The following is a 26248-nucleotide window of genomic DNA, read 5'->3' on the forward strand; positions in this document are numbered from 1 at the left end:
CAGAAGAAAGAAGCGTGTGACAGTAGAGTACTACAGGAGTGGAAAGCTAAAGAAGTTCCCCCCCCCTCTGTAAAGCATGTTACTGTAGGTTAAATAAAAATTGTCATTAATTTATACAATTGGTGTTTGTACTGTATGTAATTCAGTCTTTAAGTGCGCCTGAGACCCAACACGTGCATCTGTCATTAAAAAGGTACAAAAAGTCAATAACACACAGATGCAGGGGTGTATCGTCCTATTTGCCAGGATTTCACTCACCAGGGGTGCGCCGGCTGATGGGGGTTGCCGCCCACAGTCATATACTGTACAGTATCCCTGTTGCCCATCACAGTGATTTCACAGCTGCCCGGCACTTACAGTAGAATACAGTACAGTAGACATACAGTACTGTATACACTGAGGGACGTTTTCAATTTAGGGGTGGTCTATTTACTTTTTTTAGCTGGTCTGGTATTTTCACTCCAAGGGGGTCTATTTACTGTACTAAGCAGTGTTAGACAGTGAGAAGTGATAAAAAAGTGATAAGGTGTCAGTCAATCAGCTCCCAACTGTCATTTTTCAAACACAGCCTGTGAGATGACAGTTGGGAGAACATTGGTTGGCACTTTTTCACCCATTGGAGCAAAAACACGGGATTGGCTAAAAAAAGTTTCGGAGATTACGTCATTTTGCCAGGCGTAAAATTATCGCTGTATTCAATTTGAAAGCTTTTCTGCCTACTGTAGGCGGGAAGTCAATGCAATGTACAGTAAGACAGTATGTTAAAAAGTTTCGCCTACTGTATGAATAGCAGGCGGAAAAATGTGGTGAATTGGGGTGCAATGTCCCCTAAAGGTACTGTAAACTGCGTAACTTTTTTAAAAAAAAAAGTCAGAACACACTAAAAATTCACTTTCATTTTGGGGGGCGGAAGAAAAAAAATTGGGGGTCAAAAGTGAAACTTGTAGGGGTAAATTTACTAAGATGGGAGTTCTATTTAAGAAGTTACTGTACTGTATGTTGCCCATAGCATCCAATCAGATTCTACTGTACTTAGCATTTATCTACAGTAGCACCTTCTAGAAGATACTGTACAGTAATACCTGGAATCAGATTGGTTGCTATGGGCAACATCACTTCTTAATAGCACTACCATCTTAGTACATTTACCCCCTAATATATAAAATGTACTGAGTTTAGTAAAAAAAAAAAAAAAGCGCTAAATGGGTATACAGTAGATCTGGGCATGCGCCTGAGATACGATGACGTACAGTATTGTAGGAAACACTCAAGCCAGGTGCAAACTTGGTATTGCAGGCGGCTGTAGTGTAATGGTAAATAATCAAACCAATACATTACGCTGCCTGTACAACCCTTTTGCGGGTTCGAAGCTTGAAAGGTTACACTTTTTATTTTTTATTATCAAGGTTAGACTTTTTTGTCAAAGTACTGTGGCATAGAAATACCAGAATTTCTGGATAATGCATTAGTGAAGATTTAAAACAAAATAAAATTACCGTATACAGTATGTACTTTAAAGGTCTCGAACCAGCGGGACAAGAAAATGGTAGATGCAGTAGGGCTAGGCATTAGCCCCCTAGACTACTGCATCTACTGTACTGTAGTTCCTAGAGTCAGGGAATCACTACAATGTCTACCGTATTGTACTTACAACTACAGTTGTACTGTAAGTACCGTATAATACAGACAACTGGGCATGCGCAGTGCTATGAGACTCAATACGCACACAGTGTAGCGCGCAACTAGCAATGCGGTATACTGTATGGCGTACCGTATGGAGCAACAAACTACAGTACTGTAGCTGGGCACATCTACAGTACAATAGATTGATTTTTGTAAGGGTTGGATAACAAGACTGAACTACAGTACTATAGTGAACATTAAAAAAATAAATTAAATTATCAAGGTCTCGAACATAAGGAGAGAAGTGTAAGCAAGAAGGATCACCTAAGCCCTTGCTCACAAGTCTCTCCTAGTCCTCTACAGTACTTTATGTGACATCTACAGTACCATACGATGAAGTACAGTACTCAGGCGTCTGTAGCGTAGAGGTAAGAAATCGAACTTCTACATTGCAGACGTCTGTACAACCCGGGTTCGAAACCAGGAAGCTTAATAATGAAGCTTTTCATTATTATTAGACAGTCAAGGTTACACTTTTTATTTTTAATATTATTATTACACAGTCAGTGTAATAATAATAACACACTTTCACTGTGTGCGAATCATTACCCGGTACTGTACAGTATGATACTCCATACTGTGCGCCATGGCGTACAGTACATAGCCATAGCGCTACAAGGGTATGGCTATGGTGCAGCACCACTGGCAATGCATTGCAACCCCACCACTGGGCACGCGCCAGAGATCCTATTTGTACCGTAACCCATCAGAACTGGCTATAAGTTACCACAACGCAAACTGTTCTGACATTGACGCAATTTTGCGGTTTAAACGTGGAGTCAGTTTGTACTATAGAGACCCCTCTCTTATACACAGTCAACTATCAGTTACTAAACATATTAAATTACTAATGTTTCCAAGTCTAGGACAGCATTTTCATTGACGCAAGTTTGCGCTCTGCATCTGTCCTACAAACTGCTGTTAGTCCACTACTGTAGCACCTTATGTAGTAATGAATTTACTATTGTGTATACTGTGCGGTAATGGCACTAGTGTGAAAATTCAACAGTACTGTTAGCAATACAGACAACTGGGCATGCGCCATAAAATAGCGCTACTTAATGTATGGCTTGGCTCCACTGGACATGGGGCACACATTCCATTGTGATTAAAACCCAACCACTGGGCACGCGCAGACATTGACGCAATTTTGCGGTTTAAACGCGCAGTCAGTTTGATATACAGAAACCAGTCTCTTTAACAGGGCCCATTGCCACTTGATGGTCATAATAAATCACTAGAATGTCCACGTTCATGTCAGCGCCGGCATTGACGCAAGTTTGCGTTCTAAGGTACAGTACTGTATGTACAATAATAAAAATCCTAGTTTCGCTGTTTGACTCCTGAAGCACTGGGCAGACATGCGCTCCACATGTACTGTATTGAATACTGAATATTTTAAGTGAAGATTTTAAAAATAAATTAAAAAAACATACTGTAATTTCAAGGTCTCGAACCCACGGAACAAGAAGAGGGGAGAAGCAGTGAGACTAGGCATTAGACCGCTAGGCCACACGCTTCACCCATTACTAGAGTTCTGTAGTTTGTAAAGTCTAATGTCTAAGCTTCTGTCAAACAATCATCGGCAGGTGATTCAGAACACACCGTACGGTACATTGGAAAGTGACACCTGGTGGGCAAAATATTGTATTACACGTAATGAAATCACACGCACGCGCTATGTAGTTTAGGAAAAGTGACACCTGGTGGGCAAAATGTTGTATTACACGTAATGAAATCAGACGCATGCGCTATGTAGTTTAGGAAAAGTGACATCTGGTGGGCAAAATGTTGTATTACACGTAATGACTTTTTTCACTAATAAACTTTCTTTGTGGCGTGACTCATGGCGTGGTGTGTGGCGCGCCATGCGTGGCGTGAGAGATAGCGCTGTGATGCCACGTTATAGCTGGGCACATCAGTAGCATTGTGTTTTTCTGTAATACATATGAACTGTAGCTTATTCCTTTTTGGTTGACCTATTAGTGTTTTGTGCAGGTCTTCTTTATCTACTACTTCATTGTGTAGCTTTATCTGTTTTGTCCATTTTTTTAAATTGTATTTACCTAATTTTGTTTTGAATTTGTATGTTTAATTTTCTGCAAAGATTTAAAATTTAGTTTATAACTTGCAGCATCAGCATGTTGTTTCTAACACAGGTGTGGTGAATAAGTGCCCTTCAACTGCTGTGTGACTGCACAGCTTTACAATTATTGCCCTTTTGCTGTGTACGAAACTGTGGCTGCCCATGCTGAATTGTGTATTTCCACCACAGCTGTAGGGTCCATTATAAAAAAACTTTTTTTAGTGTTTGAAATGATTTTCAATTATCCAGCATTGTCTCATTAATCTGGCCTGTAATTTCAATTATTTTATTTATGTCAAAGTAGGTTTGCCCACATGCTAACTTGATGCCAAATATTTGACATTATGAAACATGTTCCCACATAAAGTTTGCTGGCCAATGTTATGTGATTCCATCCAAATGATGGTGGAATTTTCAATCACACACCACCCTGCAACATGTCCCTTTCCAGCCTGACATAAATGCTGTGCTTCTTCAGTTATTTCTTTTTGGTGTTTTGTGACAACTCTCAGTGATGGCAAAGGTGTTTCAACAGAAGAACCATGAAATAATTGCCTATACTCAAATGAAGGAGACCAGCATCTTGTCTTACCATAAATTTACTGAATGTGTCTGTGTTATGAGTCACACACATGCCCCATTTCTCCTTCCATGGCCTACTGACTAAAGGCCCTCATACATCAGAGATGGATCAATATGATCAGATCGGAAATGCAGACCGGCGGACATCAATGTTCCATGATCCATCGCAGGATCGGTGAAATTCTAAATGTTAAATTTAACCAATCTGCCAATCAAGATAATTTTTTGACCGTGATCTGCAAATCTGTGAAATCCAACATGTTGGATTTCACCGCTCTGCCAACTCTAATCTCTGGATTGCCACATCGCGGCGATCCGTCTTTGATGTATGGCGGCCTTTAGCTATTTTGGATTTGCAATGCACATTAGTCAAAATACCTAATTTTTGTCTGTCTACATTATGTGCAGCTGTTTGTATTTATGCATGTTTGATTTGGCTTTTGCCTAGTTAATTTGTCACCTGTTGGCAGGCCTCTTGATTCATGGCTGGTGTGGGTATTACACTTACTGTCTTATATTCTCTCAACAGAAAACCATCTGCAATGTCTGCAGAGAGAATTAAATAATGTATCGAAACATATAAACAACATCCCTGTTTGTGGCAAAGCAAGTCACCAAAATAAGCAAAAAGTTCTGCTGCAATTGAAGCCTGATAGAGGTATGCAAGTCATGTCACCTGAATGCCAATGCTGATTTTGTAAAGAACAAGATTGTACACTTGTACACACTTAATAAAAAAGAACTGAACAAAGTACAGGAGTCTAAAGCTGGCCATACATTAGACCAACTTTCATCCAACCATCCAAATAGTTGATTGGTTGGAATGAAAATCTGGTAAAGTATGGGAGCAAATGACAATTAGCAATTTCCTGCCAGGCTAGAGCAGGCTATTAGACTGTGCCTCATATAAGTCATATTGTCCCAACTTCAGTTATAAAACGGTGGGGCTGGCGAAAACATGGTCAAACATTGAGGTGCGTGGTATGATCAGATTTTTGCATCTAAATGGCTCAGCAGCTGAAATGCATTGCCAACTTGTCGAGGTGTACAGTGATAACGTCATGTCACGGAAGCATGTTTGGTTTGGTGCACTGCCTTTGATAATGGTAGGACAGATGAGTTGAGGTGAGCAGTGACAGATGAGCAGCAATCCATCTGGCCAAGCATGTGTAACACCCCTTTAACTAAATACTTAGTGTGGTAATGTGTAGTAGGTGCTTTACCAACGTGACAAGGGGTCACGCTTTGGAACAATTCTTGGGATTGTCCTTTTCCTTGTGATATAACAAGTTTCTGGATCTTCACACAATACTTTAAGTCAGTTGGTGCCAAGAAGGTTTCTATTTATTATTAGTAGCAACAGCAAGTAGAATTTTGCAATATACTGGTAACAAGATTTAACTCAATGCATTACATCAATACAAACATGTTGCAACAGTTAAATACAAGAAAAGGACACAGGTCCACTGGATAATTTATTTTCCTGGAACCAGGAAGCCTCCACAGCTGCTTCTCTGCAAATTAAGCTGGTTAACTCAACATATTCAGTATAAAAAAGAATCATGCAACAATTGTATCTTTAGTCAGATAGGGAAACAATAACATTACTTTTAATTAATACACAAAACAATAACCTTCACAATTAGATGGCCAGCTTACTTAGTAACGGTGGTGCACAGTTTTTGCCGGAGTACTCCTATGCTCTTCTTAAGGGTTTTGCATAAGGATAAATAGTTTGAAAGTCTGTACTGCTTAATCCTGTGCTGCACTAACACTTAGATGAAAGGACTCTAGCAACACTTGTAATTTAAGATGATGAGAGTCTCCTAATAGGCGAGCTAGTGGCCATCAGTTTCCTTCAATTGCAATGTCTATCCCTTATTATAAGGAGTGTTGTTAATGCTGCTTAGGTCATAAAGATGACTGCACTGTCTAATCCACTCATGGTAGTCCTTAGAGAAGCGTATTACTATTTATTAACTAATATTGTCCCGGGGAGGACTTAAAGAGTCCAGGGATTAATCTCCTTGTACACAGTGGTCTGTTCCTAACAATAAAGTCTCCTGCCGGCTTTTACTAGCTGACTGTGTCTGGTAAATGGAGCAATTGTTAGGCTGCGTAATATGACCGGGTGGCTGGCAGTAAAGTTATTGTCAGCTTCAGTTACTGATTAAAAGAGAATAGTCTATCTCTACTGCTTTGCTTCCTTGACTGTGGGGCAAACAACTGCACTGTGTTTAACAGGGAGAACAGAGTGGAGAATGGCTTTAATTGATAATTATGTGTCCTAATGATAGTCTGTCACTCGGGCGACACAGCCTTAACACATGATGGTGTTTGTGCTATTTGTTTCACAGACCTCTCCTGTAGTTGCCTTTTATGGAGATGGGAGTCTCCCTCCGAGGGAATGGCCACCCCCCTCAGCCAGCACCTCCCTCGACCTGCCTCCGAGATCCAACTGACGCGCCTTCTCTCCCAGCTCAGCCCGGACTTCCTCTGGCAGCACAGGTGGGGAAAGGAAGTCCCCGAAGCTCTGGTCACTCCTCCGGCCACAGTCACCGCTCTGCCCGTCCACTGCCTCCGGCTGACAGGTAAATGCTCAAGCACAGGTCTGGCCTGCTCTCCACTACCTCAGGATCCCCCCCCAACGGTCAGTCAGGCAGTCCTTCTTATAAGCTCCCTCTGGGTCCTCTCAGCATGCACCGGCTCCCTTCCTGCCGGGGTCGCGTGCTGTGCTGCTGTGTTTCCAATAGCAGCTGGCCACTGTCGCGCAGGCATGCAGGGCTCCCCTCCAAGGTCCAGTGAGGGAGTCCCTGCCTCGTGTCCCCACCATTACCATCAGTCTAGGTCAGCAGGAGAGACTACAGTCACGGGGGGGGGGGAATAGGGCAGTGCTGGCCCGAGCACAAACATTAAGTACAATACATTTTATACATTAAAAATACATGAACAGTATATCATGAACAGCCTTTTTGAACCCCAATTGTGACAACATAAGTACAACTTTTATAAATACAGCACTATCTTAGTATCATAGGTTACTCAGTGGTACCTAGTGGTACTCCCAATACTTGGGGTACCACACATGTCCACCAGAGATAACAATTTGTGCCGCATTCAAGGTTTGATTCCGGAGGACAGACGAATTTGAGTTAGTGATATTGCTGAAGAACTGAAGATCTCAGTGGGTACTGTGCACAACATTGTTCATGAGCAACTTTAATTGTCACTGATTTCTTATATGTCGGGGCAGATCTTGGTGTACCATTGGAACAAATGCTTACTTTAGCCAGCCAGATCGCTGCAGCCTTTGGCCCACATTACTGTATATTGGTGAAAAGTAGTGAAAACAATATTGCAAGCTTTGAGGTGGTCAAAATTTACTGTAAATGACTGTAAATTAATGTTATTGAGGTTAACAATACTGTAGAAACACGCAAGGGTGGTTTTGTCAAAACCAAAACCAAATACCGGCGACGAATTAGAACCAAAAACCAAAACAAAAGGGTCGGCGTACATCTCTACTTTAGACGCAACCAATGGAGGCTTCAGAGGTGAGGCTGCAGCGCAGTCCAAAATTAAAATAGGGGAGCCACACCAACTGCCAGTGAGTGCTGGCCGGCAATGTTTGGCAGCATTTCAAAGGGCAGTTGCTGTGGCTTCCTTATTTGAATTTCGGACTGCGCTCCAGCCCCACCTCTGGACCTGCCACTGGATGCAACCATTGGTCGCATCATCGAAATTTGCACCAGCCCCATGATATGTACAGATTCTCCATCAGAGTATGGCCTCCAATGTGAACAATTATGCTTCAGTTTGCAGCTACAGTACTTCAGTGGAACCATCTGCATGCTTACGCTTAGCCACTTCCCTGTCACCTCCCACTCAGGAACACCCAATACATTTTCAAGACATCTCTGAGATCATGGGTGTGATGCATCAATCCTGATTTTGCAGTCAAACCTCTGAAAATGATGTATTCGGAGGTATGGCCAACTACCACATATGCACCAAACTCCAGAATGCGATACATTCTAGGGCTTGGAAGGGGTGGGCAATGCCATCTTTAGAAGCCTATGGGCTTCTTCTCGCATTTCCCTCTGAGAAGGATCAAATTGGATGCCTCCCAGTACCCCCTGCGGTGCATGCGTCACTCGACACACATGTACAGAAGGACTTCTGGGTCATAAACTCGGAAGTTGTTCTATCACAAAGGTGTTATGAAAACATCACAAAATGTAGCAGATACATTCAATGTGTTTTGTTGCAGGAAACACTGGAACAGCAAAAGTAAACAAACTGGATATGCAGTAAAGTTGAGATACAAATAAGCACTGGACATTGCAGATGTTCACTGATGTGGAAATACTGACAGGAGAAAGCTGGAATATAGCTTACCAAGATGTACCAGAATATATGCAACAACCAACAATAGATTGGTGAGCTGCAGAGTTCTCTTCAGTTATGCAGACAGTGGGACACACTGTGGTTTCAAAAGGGGTTGGGTATGACATGCCCGTGTATGAGATGCTAGTGGTTGAAATACTGATGCCGGTATCTTGATCGTGCAGAATCCTGACAGGTAGGTACTCTAACCCTTAGCCCCCTCCCCCCCTAACCCTAACCCTTCTTTGGTGGTGCCTAACCTTAACCTCCCCCTGGTGGTGCCAAACCCTAACCCCCCATTCCCTCAACCTAAACTTAACCCTCCCCGGGGGGGTGCCTAATATGAACCTCTCCCTAGTGGTGCCTAACCCTAACCCTCCCTCCCAGCAGCCTAACCCTACCCCTTCCTGGAGGGTGCCTAATCCTAACTCACCAGAGGTTCCTAAACCTACCCCCCCATCCCCGGGCTAAGTGTAATACTTACCCGCATCCTTACATGCTGGATGCCGGCAGTTGGGATGCCGGCAGTCGACATCCTTCTAAGTTCGTCATTGTGGTGTTGGCATTACGCCGGACGTCAGGATTCCGGCATCATCCGGGATCCCGCCTGCCGGCATCTTAAACTCATCCTGTTTCAAAGTCCAAAGTAAAAGAACATGCAGAAGCTGGTATCCATAAATCCTATAAGTAGTAGCAAATAATGGCAGGTTCTAAGCACAGTGAATCAGAAATGACTTGAAGCACGCTCTCTTGCTGCAGCAGTAAACATGACAAGAACAATGACTTAGTAAATCCAGAAAACATGAACAGCAGACAGAATCAGGACCAGCAACCTAATCCCATCAGAGACCAGGAATCATTAGTGACCAGCAAGGTGTCTGGTGAGAGGCATGGTGTAGAACTGTACCAGGTGCAGGTGATTGCAAGGGAAACCAGATTACCTCCTACAGTACATGAGGCATGACTGTTGTAATGTCACAGCAGCACCTCTGGAATCACAGAGGTATTGCGGTCTATATACAATACAAGGGCAGATTCCTGACAAAAGGACAGCTCTTACCGGGAGAGTTGTCCTTTGTGATTTTTTTCAAGCATATGCCGTTAATAAATGCCATTGTGCTTGCAATGAGTGACGGGATGCACCACATTCAAAATGCATCCCGCCCCGTGCGTCTAAATTGCGACTGTGGCTTTCAGAGTCCTGACACATGTACAGTGAGGCTTACACCCATTCGCTAAAAGAGAAATGATTCAACTGTGTGCAACATTGACATTGCGTCCTACTCATAATCAGGCCCCTAATGAGAAAAGTTGAATGCTTTAGAGACCAGCAGAAATGACGCGCCACTTCCATACTTATGTGTTTCATTAATGATTAATGGCAATTACAAATGTTTACAATGAAAATCCATGATAAGATGTTAGCTGAGACTGCAGTGTCAGTTATGCATGTGTACTTTCTGTTCCTCTTCCCTATATGGTTGTAGCACTGTGCATATGCCATTACCAGCATATAGAATACAGAAATACTTTCCATCATCCTCAATTTGTACATTGCTTATCGACAAAATGGCTGATCCTCCTGTTATGGATCCAGTGAAACGATCTGGTGTCCCAGTTGGTTTAATGTTATGATTGCTGCTTCCATCACTGCTAACTATAAGTTTAGGAACACTCCCAAGTGTCTGATACAACCAGACTGGGTGATTAGCTGGAGCTACTGAGTCCCCACTCCGAGTACAGGACAGACGGGTGTTCCTTCCAGGGGACACTAACATTTCACCATCCTGAATCACAGTAAACTGAGCCCCAGAATCTGAAACAAGAAGATGAGAATGTTACAGAAATATAAGTCTGTTATGTCCCTGGGGAGATCTGGCTGCGCGTGTTTGTGTCTTACAGGAACAATAAGAGGCTGTGAGGAGGAGGACTGTCCAGGACATGGTACAGGAAAAGCCAGCTGAGATGTATGCAAGAACTTGGTTACAGATCTTTATATACTCCTACATATCTTTTATGCAAAACATCTGGAATCTCCTTTGATGTGTATAAAAGGCTTATCTTTTATGGCAGTTGAAACATTTGCCTAAAACTAGAGCACACATTAACCAGAGCTATCATTTACCAGGAGTGGCTATTTGAGCCAATAATCCCTTGGCTGCATATAGACTTTAAACACTACTGTAGCTGAGCCTATTTATCAGCTCATCACATTACAGCTGCAGTACCACTCATGTTTCTGTGCACTTACCAAACAGATTACATCTTGGTGTTTTCAGCAGAGATCTGGACATTTTTAGAAAATACCATTTTTATATTTTTTATTAATAAGAAGTGTTTCTGGAAAGTAACGTAAAGTGATTTTTAAAAAAATGAAATATCAAGTACAGATGTAGCCACCTAATATCGTTGCCGCAATGCGTGCGCACAGACACACGCATAGTGGCATAACACAGCTCTCGCGGCCCGAGTTCACCCCGTTGAAGTCCACGCCATAGACTCGGGCACACTAGTCGCGCCATCCATGCCACGATGCGCTTGAAGTTTGATTAGGAAAGATGTAGCATAAAAGATTGGATTGCAACTCCCCTATCCCCGGAGAGAGGTTTAGGGTTATACAGTATTTACTAAAGGTTGATTTTAATTGATCTTAAATCAATTTAAATCTCTCAACATTAATGTTGTTTTTCTGGGGCTAAATCATACATTTACGAACACTTAAAAAAACACAAAAATGGTCTATTAATTAATGTGTTATTGATTTAGCCCCAGTAACACATCAATGTTGATCGATTTGAAATCGATTAAATTCAACCTTTAGAAAATACACCCCCAAGCACATGGAATCTACTCAGCCCATACTTCACTACTTTGGGAAGAGGTGGAGAGAAAACATGCAAAGCAGCTAGCAGGCATCAGTATCACCCTCAGCAGTTTCCTTCAGGTTCTCTGCTTTGTGCTCCTTTTCACCGATTGTTCACACACATTTTTATTCTCGATCACTAATAAGTGCTGCTGTGCAAGTGCCTGTCCCTACTCATTTTCCCCCCTTCCTTTGACCATTGAAAAATAAGGACTTTGAAACTGCGATGGACCTATTTTAAGATGAAGGACTTGTGCTGCAGTCCCATCAGCTCCTTTATTAATCTGGCCCTGAAACTGTGGGCAGGGCCGTAGAGAGCCGGCCCGGGCCCCATCAAAGGGTATACAGTCTGTGCGCCCAGTCTTTTTTTATCACCTCAGCCCCCCCCGTTATTAAATACAGTCTGTGCGCCCAGCCTTTTTTTTATCACCTCAGCCCCCGTTATTAAATACAGTATGTGCGCCCAGCATTTTTTTATCACCTCAGCCCCCCTCGTTATTAAATACAGCATGTGCGCCCAGCCTTTTTTTATCATCTCAGCCTCCCCCCATTATTAAATACAGTCTGTGCGCCCAGACTTTTTTTAATCACCTCAGCTTAGCCCCCCATTATTAAATACAGTATGTGCGCCCAGCCTTTTTTTTTATCATCTCAGCCCCCCCATTATTAAATACAGTATGTGCGCCCAGCCTTTTTTTTTATCACCTCAACCCCCCGTTATTAAATACAGTCTGTGTGCCCAGCCTTTTTTTATCACCTCAGCTCAGCCACCCCATTATTAAATACAGTATGTGCGTCCAGCCTATTTTTTTATCATCTCAGCCCCCCCATTATTAAATACAGTATGTGCGCCCAGCCTTTTTTTATATCACCTCAGCCCCACCCCCGTTATTAAATACCTCATGTGCGCCCAGCCTTTTTTCACCTCAAACACCCCCCCCTCCGCTTTTTTTTTTATCACCTCACTTACCTTATTTACGTGAAGGATCCTGCTTCTTCCACGGTCCTCTAGCACTGCAGATGTGGCTGTTCCTCTTCATCCGCGGCTCCTATGTCGAACTTACCCTCAAGCGGAGCGCTTGGGACGCGGCACGATGCTGTGGGCTGTGCAGACACTGCTGCCGGTGACCCTGGTCCTGGGGGCCGCCTGCTGCGCCTCCGCCACCTTCTCCTTCTTGCTCCAGATCTCCCCCGCTCAGGTCAACAAGCCCCGGCCCGTCTCCCTGGCTGTTCCCAAGGACATTGTGGGGCTGTCGCTGGCCTCAGACCCCAGCGGCCACGTCAACTTCATGGCGATGGTGGATAATCTGGAGGGGGACTCTGGGAGAGGGTAATACCTGGAGCTGGCCTTAGGGACCCCGGCACAGATGGTAAGTGTCCAGCGGTGGCCAGTACTGGCTGTGAACATAGTGTGGGGGGCTGCCTGACTACTAGAGTGGCTGGGGACAAGGGCAGTCATATATATGTTAGTGTGTGACTACTAACCCAAAGGTGGTGAGGGGCCAGTTATATAGTGTACTAACCCCAAGGGATGAGGGGCCAGTTATTTAGTGTACTAACCCTAAGGGATGAGGGGCCAGTTATTTAGTGTACTAACCCCAGGGGATGAGGGGCCAGTTATATAGTGTACTAACCCCAGGGGATGAGGGGCCAGGTATTTAGTGTACTATCCCCAGGGGATGAGGGGTCAGTTATATAGTGGCTGTGACCACAGTGTGGGGGGCTGCCTGACTACTAGAGTGGCTGAGTGGCTAGGTATATAGTGTGGATACTAACCCCAGCAGGTGAGGGGCATATATATATATATATTGTACATACAATCTATATATATGTACACTCTGGCTACTAGCCGCAGGGGGCCAGTTACTGTATATGTATGGCTACTAACCCCAGAGGATGAGGGGCCAATAAAATATATAGTGTGAGGGGAAGTAATATATATATTCTAGTGTAGCTACTAACCCCAGTGGGTGAGTGACTATATATATATTTATGGCTCCGAACCCCAGTGAACTAGTATTTAGGTTGGCTATGAACCATTGGTAAGTGCACTGATGTTACACTTTGTAGTTTGCCACGCAATCTCCTCTGTGTGTGTTTGTTGGTGTAGATGTCAGACTGTAGCATGTAATAGTACCGTGAATAAGTTTATAAGACCTATAACAGTTGGCTCAGTCCGTGCCTTCCACACATCATGCTTATAGGAGACTCACAGATCCTCCTGTAACCGATGTTCTCTCTGGGTGAATGCAGCACAAAAGTTTTTATCATTTTCTAACGCTACAGATATATAGTAAGCCTTTATTTCACCTCAACCCCCCCCCCGTTATTAAGTAAAGTCTGTAAGCCCAGACTTTTTTTTTTAATCACCTCACTTACCTTTTTTACGTTGAGAAGGATCCTGCTTCCTCCATTGTCCCCCAGCACTGCAGACGCGGCTGCTCCTCTTCATCCGCGGCTCCGATGTCGACCTTGCCCTCCAGCGGCGCGCCTGGGATGTCACACACGCGCACTGTTTTGGAGTCTGACTGTCACTGTCAGCTGGTGGAGGAGCGGGCACGAGCGGTCCCTGACTGCTTCCTCCAGCTCTCTCCTATTATGATGTTCCATCCAGGTCGGAGGGCGGTAGCAGCAGCAGCCGAGCCCCCGGCTCTTCAAGGGGGTAGTTCAAGCTCTGCAGTGGTGGGCGGGCCCCCCCCCGTTCAGCCAGAGGCCAGTCCCGGCAGTCCCCCCCTGATGGCGGCCCTGTGCAGGGCTGCTCACAGGTAAGAGGTAGGAGGGCATCATTGGACCTGGGCCCACGCCGGCCCTCTCCAACAAGCCTGTTCCCCACTACCATGTCCCTTCTAGATTCCACTCTCTAGAACAGCAATTCCCAGTCTGTACAAGGACATTAAAATAAACCTTATTAGTGTCCACCGAAATGCCGTTGTACCCACTATTCACTTAGCGACAGATATGTGGACAGGCGGGACAGGGCAAACTAAAGATTACATGATTATGACAGCCCACTGGGTAGATGTATTCCCTCCAACAGTGCAAACAGCAACAGCAGCATCTACAAATGCCAGCTTATTCAGAGGCAGGCTACTCTATGTATCAACGGTTTCACTAACAGACATACCGCTGAGAACCTCTTAGAAAAACTCAGGGAAATCATTGTAAAATGGCTTACCCCGCTTGGACTTTTCTTGGGATTTATGATTTCTGACAATGCCAGAAATAGTGTGAGAGCATTACATTTGGGCGAATTCGAACACGTCCCATGTTTTGCTCATACAATTAATTTGGTGGTGCAACATTTTTAAAAAAATGACTGGGGCGTGCCGGAGATGCTCTTGGTGGCCTGACAGATTTTGGGACATTTTCGACATTCAGCAACTGCTTGTCGAACATTGTAGCACTAGCAAGTACTGTTGAATTTGACCTGCTATCAGCTGAAGCACGAGGTAGTAACTAGGTGGATCTATACCCTCTATATGCTTCAGCGGATGGAGAAGCAGCAAAAGGCCATCCAAGGCTACACAATGGCCTATGATATAGGGAAAGGAGCGGGAATGCAAGTGCAGTGGAGAATAATTTCCGTGTTGTGCAAGGTTCTCAAACCCTTTCAACTTGCCACATGTGAAGTTAGTTCAGTAACTGCCAGCTTGAGTCAGGTTATTCCCCTAATCAGACTTTTGCAAAAGTAGCTGGAGAAACTGAAGGAGGAGCTGAAATGGAGTAATTCCGCTAATTATGTTGGACTTGTAGATCAAGCCCTTCATTTGCTTCCCCAGGATCCAAATGTGATCAATCTCTTGAAATCAGATCACTATATTTTGGCGACCATATTTGATCCTAGGTTTAAGTCATACCTTGGGCCAAATGTAATAGGTTGTCAGTTTTAGCAACAGTACAAACTCGCACTTTATCGCATTTTTGAAGGTGTGAGTTTGTGCTGGGACTCGCAAATGTAATAGCCTGCGAACTTTTCAGCTCCAGGCTACTACAGTATGTGAGTCTGTGCGAGTATTGTAAACTGACACCTTTTAATGTGACTAGCATTAAAAGGTGTGAGTTATACACAATCCATCACAGGCTTCTGTCTGTGTGTTTTAAAAAAAAAGATGTGCACCCTATCGATCCTAACTAATCGCTATAATGAAAATAATTACTTTCCAAACAAACTGTGGTTCCAACACCTAAAACAGTTGTATTATAAATCAAAAAGTAAAACACACATTGATCTAAACAATTAGCGCAAAAAGCAAGTATAATGTATTTGGTTGTACAAAGGTACAACCAAATACATATGCTAGCGCTCTGGAATCCAGTACTCAGCCATCAATCCTGAAGCGTGCAGTCATCTAGTAAGGGAAAATGACTCCCTTACAGTTCACAGAGCCCTAGCCTAAATACCACACAGATCACATATACAACAATAGAGACGAGCTGGCATGATTCCATTGGTTCTTGCTCCTTGTCATTCTGATACGATGTAGATCATAGGTTAGTTCATATGATGCCATTAGGGGTATGTCCTGGTTCTCCAACAGTTGTTTTGTGTGGTTTTCCTGCCGAAGAAATGCTAACCTGGCTATCAGACACTACATACAGATGTATACATTCTGACCACTAATTCCCTATATTCCATAACTTGCGGACACAAGATGCGATTTTCTTGCCGATAGAACCGGAGATCTGCAAATAAACAGGGATATAGAATGGTACCAAACATGACTTGTCTACTATGTTCTATACTTTAAATACCATATACATACATTTCATACATAGCTCTGGGCTATCAGCCTAGGCCTGGGGTGCCTTGGAGAGGGGTACCTCTTTATTGGGGGGGTCCCCACCTCCCCAGGGATCCCCGGCCTGGGCTGACTAGGGGTGATGCTTTGGTTGGGGAAATGGTGAAAGGTTTTCCCTGGCTGTGGTATTACCCCCCCCTGCTAGAAAGAGTCCGGTGCTGGTTATGGAAATTACAGGGGACCCCTACTCATTTTGTCCCATTTTTCCACAACCAGGACCGGCTCAGAAAAGCCCTGTGCTGTTACTTAAAGTACAGGGGCCCTCTACGCATTTTGGCCCCTGCATTTTAAAAACCAGCAAAGGCTGGTTATGTTTCTGGGGAGGGGATGCATGTCTGTTTTTTTTAAAACACACAGACAGAAGTCTTCATGGATCTCACAGCAGAAATGACGTACCACTTCCATACTTATATGTGTTTCATTAATACTTAATAACAATTACAAATGTTTACAATGAAAACCCATGATACGATGTTAGCTGAGACTGCAGTGTCAGTTATGCATGTGTACTTTCTGTTCCTCTTCCCTATATGGTTGTAGCACAGTGCATATGCCATTACCAGCATGAAGAATACAGAAATACTTTCCATCATCCTCAATTTGTACATTGCTTATCGACAAAATGGCTGATCCTCCTGTTATGGATCCAGTGAAACGATCTGATGTCCCAGTTGGTTTAATGTTATGATTGCTGCTTCCATCACTGCTAACTATAAGTTTAGGAACACTCCCAAGTGTCTGATACAACCAGACTGGATGACTAGCTGGAGCTACTGAGTCCCCACTCCGAGTACAGGACAGACGGGTGTTCCTTCCAGGGGACACTGACATTTCGCCATCCTGAATCACAGTAAACTGAGCCCCAGAATCTGAAACAAGAAGATGAGAATGTTACAGAAATATAAGTCTGTTATGTCCCTGGGAAGATCTGGCTGCACGTGTTTGTGTCTTACAGGAACAATAAGAGACTGTGAGGAGGAGGACTGTCCAGGACATGGTACAGGAGAAGCCAGCTGAGATGTATGCATGAACTTGGTTACAGATCTTTATATACTCCAACATATCTTGTGTTTCTTTATGCAAAACATCTGGAATCTCCTTTGATGTGTATAAAAGGCTTATCTTTTATGGCAGTTGAAACGTTTGACTAAAACTAGAGCACACATTAACCAGAGCTATCATTTACCAGGAGTGGCTAGTTGAGCCATTTAGCTGTAAAGTTAATCCCTTCCCTGCATAAAATAAACATTTGCACTACTGTAAGCGGAGCCTATTTATCAGCTCATCATAGTACAGCTGCAGTACCACTCATGTTTCTGTGCACTTACCACACAGATTACATCTTGGTGTTATTAGCAGAAAACTAGACATTTTTAGAAAATACCATTTTTATATTTTTATTAATAAGATAAGTTTCTGGAAAGTAACGTAAAGTTAATTTTTGTAAATCAAATATCAAGTACAGATGTAGCCACTTATATCGTTGCCGCGATGCGTGTGCACAGACACACGCATAGCGGCATAGCGCAGCTCTCGTGGCCGGTGTTCACCCCGTTGACCTCCATGCCATAGACTCCGGCACACTAGTCACGCCATCCATGCCACGATGTGCTCACATTGCGGGATAGATACGTGTGGCTATATCTGTAAGTGCAGTTTACATAGAAGTTTGATTAGGAAAGATGTACAGTAGCATAAAAGATTGGATTGTAACTCCTCTATCCCCGGAGAGAGTTTTAGGGTTATACAGTATTTACTAAAGGTCGATTTTAATTGATTTTAAATCAGTCTAAATCTCTCAACATTAATGTTTTTCTGGGGCTAAATCACACATTTACGAACACTTAAAAAAAACACAAAAATGGTCTATTAATTAATGTGTGATTTAGCCCCAGTAACATATCGATGTTGATCGATTTGAAATCAATTAAAATAAACCTTCAGAAAATATACCCCCAAGCATGTGGAATATACTCAGCCCATCTTTCACTACTTTGGGAAGAGGTGGAGAGAAGACATGCAAAGCAGCTAGCAGGCATCAGTATCACCCTCAGTACTGGGACAGCGGTTTCCTTCAGGTTCTCTGCTTTGTGCTTCTTTGCATCGATTGTTCACACACTTTTCTCATTCTCGATCACTAGCAAGTGCTGCTGTGCAAGTTCCCGTCCCTACTCATTTGCGGCCACCCCCCTTCCTGTGGCCAGGCAAATTGTACTATTGGAAAAAAAAGAACCGAAACTGCGATGGACCTATTTTAAGATGATGGACTTGTGCTTCAGTCCCATTAGCTCGTTTATTAATCTGGCCCTGAAACTGGGCAGGACCGTAGAGAGCTGGCCCGTGCCCCATCAAGGGTATGCAGGATGCGTGGCAATGCCCCATTAAAAATTTTTTTAAATAAACACTACTAGCAGTGCTATGAAGTGGTGCTGTACGTTGGGGAAGGGGACACTGAGCCCCTCAGCCTGGTGTAAATCCAAGATGGGGCGAAATCAGTGTGATCGCTCCCCCCCACAGGCAGAGGAGAAGATACTGCTGCTCAGCAGCAGCAGCCTCCCTGGTCTCCTACTGCAGCCCTGCACACAACAGCATGTGCTGGGCTGCTCACTGGTAAGAGGGAGGAGGGCATCGTTGGACCCGGGCCCGCGCCGTGCCCCTCCAACAAGCCTGTGTCTATTTAATTAGTACCTGCTCCCCCCTTTGCAACCCTTGACTCTCTCAAAGGCAGGAAAAGAAGGAATAATACCCAATGCTAGACAGGCAGGAGGATCAAGTATTAATGCAGCAGTAAAGAAAAAGAGGTGATTGTCAATCTCACTTACAAAACCAGAACAATAAAATACTGTGCTCTAATACTTACGTTGGGACATTAGTAAACATTAAAATTATAAACATAGAAATATTTGATAATGAGCAAGTAATAAATCATACATCAAATAAATATATAAAAATGAAAAAAATAAAAATAAAATTAATTAAGTAGTGCATACATCTACTATTATATTCACATATAAATCCTAGCCAGTTGTACAATCGAAATACATATTCCCTTTGGAAAAAATATTAATAGGCAACAATGAAAAAGAGAGTTGATCAGGCTCTCTATATATGTTGTAAAAATAGGAGTGAAAAAGTCCCGTACAAAGCAGCTATAACTCAGCTAATGTAGCTATTATCAGTGGATAATTCCAGATTATAGTAAAATTGTATCCATATAACTACTGTTGCTACAGTTGACTCAGTAGTGTTTAACTGAAGATTCTCTGGCAACTTTGCTGCGCTATTATTGTTCGATGACACTGCCGCAGTTTATCGTCCACGTATTTGTGACTCTGCTGGTGGTCTGCCTGCACTAGGCAGGGGTACTTTGTTGTCCATAAAAAATTAAGTGAAATAAAATTAATATTATCAATCCACAAAAAATATAAAAAAGATATATATTTTTATGCGTTTGTGCACTATTATTGTTTGGTGACACTGCCGGCCAGACCGCAGTTTATCGTCCATGTCATTGTGGTCTGTGCACACTTGGCAGGGTTGCTTTGTTGTCCATAAAGAAAGGGTGCTGTCTGCGTTGTTCATCAAAGGGCTACTGCCTCGTTCAGGGGTGCTCTTTCCCAGTGTTAAAAAAATATTGTTTGGTGACACTGCCGGTCAGACTGCAGCAGGGGCGGATTGGGATGGAAAACCAGCCCGGGAAATTGCTGCAGCAGCCCTAAATGGGAGGAGGTGGAGTCTGTGAAGGGGGCAGGATCTGATGACATATCTAAATGGATCGGATGGTATATAGGGGCAAGTGGAGGAGAGACAGCAAGAAATCTCAGAGAGATGGGGGGAGAGAAACAAACGAGAAAGATAGAGAGAGACGAAAGCTGTTTTTTTCTTCATCATTTGTCAATGTACAATCCCATCTCCTCTATATAATAATAATATTAATAATAATAATAATAATGATGCCACATATCAGTGTATGATGGGGGCTGTTTTATTCCCACTCACATCACTGTATAGTGCCTTCACCTCAATATAATATTAATATCACACATCAGTGTGTGTTGGTGGCTGTGTTATTCCCCATTCTATATCACTGTACTGTCCCATGTCACTTATAAAAATAATAGTATCACATATCATGTGTGCTAGTAGCTGTATTATTCCCCCTCATATATCACTGTACAGTCCCCTCTCCCTTATATAATAATACCACATATCAGTGTGCTCTGGGAGCTGTGTCCCCCCCTCTCATATATCACTGTACAGTCCCCTCTTCCCTATATATTAATAACAATACCACTATCAGTGTGTGCTGGGAGCAGTGTTATTTCCCCTCATATATCAGTGGACTGCCCCTCTCTCCTATATAATAATAATAATAATACCACATATCAGTGTGTGATGGGAGCTGTGTTATTCCCCCTCATATATCACTGTACAGTCCCCTCTCCCCTATATAATAATACCACATATCAGTGTGTGCTGGGGGCTGTATTATTCCTCCTTTTATGTCACTGTACTGTTCCCTCTCCCCTATATAATAGCAATGTCACATATCAGTGTGTGTGTGTGCTGGCAGCTGTGTTCAGCCCCCCCAGTGGATCACTTACCTTACCAGCCTTTATCCAATCCTGGTCTCACTGCTCCACCAGCCGTGTTCAGATCGAAGAGCAGTTCAGCCAGTGACGATGCGCAAACTGTGCTGTTTAATGAGGAGGCCACACTGGAGTGAGACACCTGGTGGTGGGGAGAGGTAACTGCAAGGCAGTGTTACTGGCAGCCCTGAGAGACCGTGCTGTCTGCACAGCCCAGCCACCTGACATCTTCGGCTTCTCCACCGCCGCCGCTTCTAACATGCGCGGCCACAGCAGTGAAGGCCCTGACGGGGCTGCTAATGTCAGAGATGTCCGGCCCAGTGGCAAGTACCCCGGTTTCCCGGCGGCCCAATCCACCCCTGGACTGCAGTGTAAGTTTGTTGATATGGAGGATGATCAAATGAGAGGAGAACAGAAACCACATACCAGTCTTGCAGCTGCTGCCAGCAGTCATGATGATGAATCAAGGCCATCAACACCATCTACGAAAGCCGATGCCTAAGGGCTTAAGTCAGGGCATTTTAAATCATACAAGCAATGTTTTACAGTGTTAAAAAAAAATTTTAATCTACGTTAGCTGCAGAGAAACAAAAAATTGGCAATATACCATTTGGTACATGAAGTGGCAAGGAAAGGATAAGGCCTTGGCCTTTATTTGTGACTGGTGGTTCTCCATCTTATGATGATGTAAGCTCTTCTCCCTGTAGAAGTGTCAAAAAAAATTAAAATCACTAAGGCACATGAACCAACTGTGTGCTCAGAACAATCACAGATCCCAGAGGAGAGTCCAAGTGTGTCCGCGGTTGCCATGTGTGAGCCTGACCTTTCTAATACTGTACTTGAAGAGGATCCTCCTTCCACCATTTGTGTGCCCTCTGCAAATGTGGGGATGAGCAGTACAAGTCAACATGCTGAGGTAGAAATTGCGGATGCTTCTGTGGAATTGCACCAGGAGGATATTTCTGTAGATGGCGCTAACAAGCATGATGAGGATGTTGATGATGAGGATGTTGATGCCGAGGATGTTGTTTGTGTAAATCTGGCAACAGTTGTTACCCATGGTATGAAAAATTCCATTGTCATGCTGGGGCAAAAGACAAAAAAATTTACTTCTGATGTGTGGAATTATTTCCACCCAAATTCTGACAACAGCTGTCAAGCCATCTGTAATGTTTGCCAAGCAAGAGTGAGCAGTGGTAAGGATCTTAACCATCTAGGAACCTCCTCCCATTTACGCCACTTTCAGTGCATTTATCAAATGTCAAAGTACTTGCAAAATTTAGAAACTTTGCCTAAAAATTTAACAATCGGTCCAGCATCATCGAGCTGCTCCTGTCAGAGTTCAGCCGGGTATCGGCCGTCCCTTACCGTTCCGCCGGCTTCCTCTGACTTCCCGGGCAGTCGGGCGGCTCATGTGGCGACGTGGGAGGTGCTTTGCATTCTCCCTGATGCTGTGTCCCGGGCGGCCTGGTGCACGGGGATCGGAGTCCCTGTCATGGGCGCCGCCATGACACTTCCTGCTCTGACTACTTTTCCTCCCCTGACAGTCTGGCCGGTCAGCTGACACTGTGGACCAATCAGTGGGCTTCCAGGGGTATATTTCCGGCTCCTGTGTATCAGGTAGTTGCCTGAACAACCATTGTCGCTGCTAGTGTTACTAGTGGTCTCTCATTCCAGGTTCCCTTGCTTCCAGTGATCTATTCCTGTGTACAGCTATATCATCCATCTCACCAGTGCTTTACCACCTCAGCCTGTGTGCAGCTATATCATTCATCTCTCCAGTGCTTTACCACCTCAGCCTGTGTGCAGCTATATCATTCATCTCACCAGTGCTTTACCACCTCAGCCTGTGTGCAGCTATATCATTCATCTCACCAGTGCTTTACCACCTCAGCCTGTGTGCAGCTATATCATTCATCTCACCAGTGCTTTACCACCTCAGCCTGTGTGCAGCTATATCATTCATCTCACCAGTGCTTTACCACCTCAGCCTGTGTGCAGCTATATTGTCAGTGCGTTATCACCTCGCCTGTGTGCAGTATACCTCTATTCCACCAGTGCGTTACCACCGCCACCTGTGTGCTGTATACTATCCATTTCACCAGTGCTTTACCATCACAGCCTGAGTGTAGTTCTACGTACCCACCTCTCCAGCGTTGTAATCTCTGGCTGGCTCCGGTGCCACTACCTACCTCGTTACTGGACTCTGTGGTCTCTACCTACGTGTTACAGTATTGCATCATGGTGCACACTTTCTGACCGGCAACCCAGTAGAGTGTGTCCGCAGTGCACATTTCCTTGTACCTCAAGTACAGTGTCCCTACGTGCCCCTTACTGGCACTGACCCTTTGGGCCACGAGTGTTCGTTTCTCCTTTTTCCCGCAGGCTTTGGTCACCTAGTCAAAGGACCGCGACCTGCTTACGAGGTGCAGCTCAAGCCCATATCCTGATTGGTGGGGTCACTGGCGAACACCATCTCGTGGGTTAGATTCCGCACCTTTGACTAGGTCCCGCCAACGACCAAGACCCGTGGATGCGGAGGTCGTACATTCAGGCCCCTCGCCTCCATTTCCTCCTGCAGCCTCTGGCCTGAGCTTCCAGAAAACCGCCCCCCAGCGTGACAGCTCCCTTCTCTCTGTTAGATCCAAGTGCTTGCAATCTCCACCACCAACACCTGCATCATCAACATCCTCAATTGTGATCGGAAGTAATGCTGCTGCATCCAATTTCATAAGCATGACTGACTCCTCTCCTATCTGTGATTCCTTAGAAGTATCCTTAAGTGCTGTGCAATGTTGCTGCTGCTGCTGTGAGTGGATCTTCATCCCAGAAGGGGACCAGGAAGAAGATTACTGTTAGTAGTTTAACAAAACAATTGACAGTCAAATAATTCTTTGCATGGGGGAACAAGTATGACAGAAGTCACCCAGTAGCACAGCGGATTACTGATGCCATAAAAGCTATGCTGGTATTAAATATGCATCCATTATCTGCAATTAATGCAGTGGGTTTTAGACAGTTAATTGAGGTCCTGTGTCCCCGCTACCATGTTCCTTCTAGATTCCACTTTACTAGAACAGCAATTCCCAGTCTGTACAAGGACATTAAAAAAAACCTTATTAGTGTCCTCCGAAATGCCATTGTACCCACTGTCCACTTAGCCACAGATATGTGGACAAGCGGGAAAGGGCAAACTAAAGATTACAGGACCGTGACAGCCCACTGGGTAGGTGTATTGCCCCCAACAGTGCAAACAGCAGCAGCAGCATCTAACAAATGCCAGCTCATTCAGAGGCAAGCTACTCTGTGTATCACTGGTTTCACTAAGAGGCATACAGCTGAGAACCTCTTAGAAAAACTCAGGGAAATCATTGCAAAATGGCTTACCCCGCTGACAATGCCACCAATATTGTGAGAGCATTACATGTGGGTGAATTCAAACACATCCCATGTTTTGCTCACACAATTAATTTGGTGGTGCAACAATTTTTTTTAAATGACAGGGGCGTGCAAGAGATGCTCTCGGTGGCCCAAAAGATTTTGGGACATTTTCGACATTCAGCAACTGCATGTTGAAGATTGCAGCACCAGCAAGTACTGTTGAATTTGGTAGTAACTAGGTGGAATTCTACCCTCTATATGCTTCAGTGGATAGAGGAGTAGTAAAAGGCCATCCAAGGCTACACAATGGCCTATGACATAGGGAAAGGAGCGGGAATGCACCTTAGTCAAGCGCAGTGGAGAATATTTTCTGTGTTGTGCAAGGTTCTCAAACCCTTTGAACTTGCCACATGTGAAGTTAGTTCAGACACTGCCAGCTTGAGTCAGGTCATTCCCCTAATCAGACTTTTGCAAAAGCAGCTGGAGAAACTGAAGGAGGAGCTAAAACAGAGTATTTCCGCTAATTATGTCGGACTTGTAGATCAAGCCCTTCATTCACTTTGCCAGGATCCAAGGGTTGTCAATCTCTTGAAATCAGATCACTATATTTTGGCAACCATAGTTGATCTTAGGTTTAAGTCATACCTTGGGCCAAATGTAATAGGTTGTCAGTTTTAGCAACAGTACAAACTCGCACTTTATCGCATTTTTGAAGGTGTGAGTTTGTGCTGGGACTCGCAAATGTAATGGCCTGTGAACTTTTCAGCTTAAGGCTACTACACTATGCGAATCTGTGCGAGTATTTCCCTATGTAAACTTACACTTTTAATGTGACTATCATTCAAAGGTGCGAGTTATACAGATGCCATCACAAATCAGTGATATCCGTGAAGGCTTCTGTCTGTGGACCTCATTCAGAGCCGCTCGCAAACTGCGAGCGCTCGCTCTGAATGAGGGCAGCCGCTTCCTTTTTAAAAATCCGGCCTCTTGGCCGCTCGCTCAGCTGTGGGTGACCACCCACAGCCTTAGCAAGCAGCCAGGTTGATGGTCGCAATGGTCAAGACCATCGCGACCATCGGGGTTTGTGACAAGACCCTTCTGGTAGGGTCTCGTCTGCCGCAAGCCCCAGTGATGTCAGTGGGGCGCCCCCAAACGGCAAGCATTCCTTCGGGAACGCTTCCATTTGGCCAGCCACCCCCCCACCCCGCCTACAAAACGGTGCGAGCTGTCGATCACCATCGACAGCCGCCCCTTTTGTAGTGAGCCCTGGAGCAAGAGAACAGCGCGTGCACAGGGCCTCAACATCGACCCGCTTGCGAGTGCTCAGCGCTTGCAAGTGGGTCTGAATGAGACCCTGTATGTTTTTAAAAAAAAGATGTGCACCCCCTCCCAAGAAACATAACCAGGCCCAGGCTCTGTACAGCCTGTGCTGGTTTTTAAAATACAGGGCCAAATTGTGTAGGGGGCCCCTGTACTTCAAGCACAAGCACAGGGCTTTTCTGAGCCAGTCTTGGTTGTAGAAAAACAGGGCACAAAATGAGGAGAGTTCCCCAGTAATTTCCGTAGCCAGCACCAGACTCTAATAATAGTATTGCCACAGCCAGGGAAAACCTTTCACCAGTTTCCTCGGCCAATGCAAAGTACCAGCATGGGCATTACGAGCCCACTAGTACCTGTAGTTCCACAGCAAAATAAATATTTAAATAAAGACAAGACACAGTGAAAGTACAATTTTACTCAAACACACATGCACACTAACACTAACTGACACACATACTCACCTAGTATCCCTGACGACATCATGTCCCCTTGTTCAGTAGGATTCCATAGGTGTACCTGTTATTAAAAATCCATACTCTCCTCTCCTATACAATGTTCA

General features: G+C 44.3%; 1 protein-coding gene across 1 annotated transcript in view; it reads right to left on the reverse strand.

Moving 5' to 3' along the window:
* Positions 1 to 16891: 16891 nt before the first annotated feature.
* Positions 16892 to 26248, reverse strand: part of LOC148517960 (immunoglobulin lambda-1 light chain-like) — a 37043-nt gene continuing 27686 nt past the window's right edge. Inside the window, exon 3 of the mRNA XM_088477934.1 lies at positions 16892 to 17268. Within this exon, the coding sequence (XP_088334060.1) occupies positions 16892 to 17268 (377 nt within the window). The remainder of the gene's footprint in view (positions 17269 to 26248) is intronic.

The sequence above is a fragment of the Taudactylus pleione genome, unplaced genomic scaffold (assembly GCF_031769625.1).
Source record: "Taudactylus pleione unplaced genomic scaffold, aTauple2 ptg000205l, whole genome shotgun sequence".
Taxonomy (NCBI): Eukaryota; Metazoa; Chordata; class Amphibia; order Anura; family Myobatrachidae; genus Taudactylus; species Taudactylus pleione.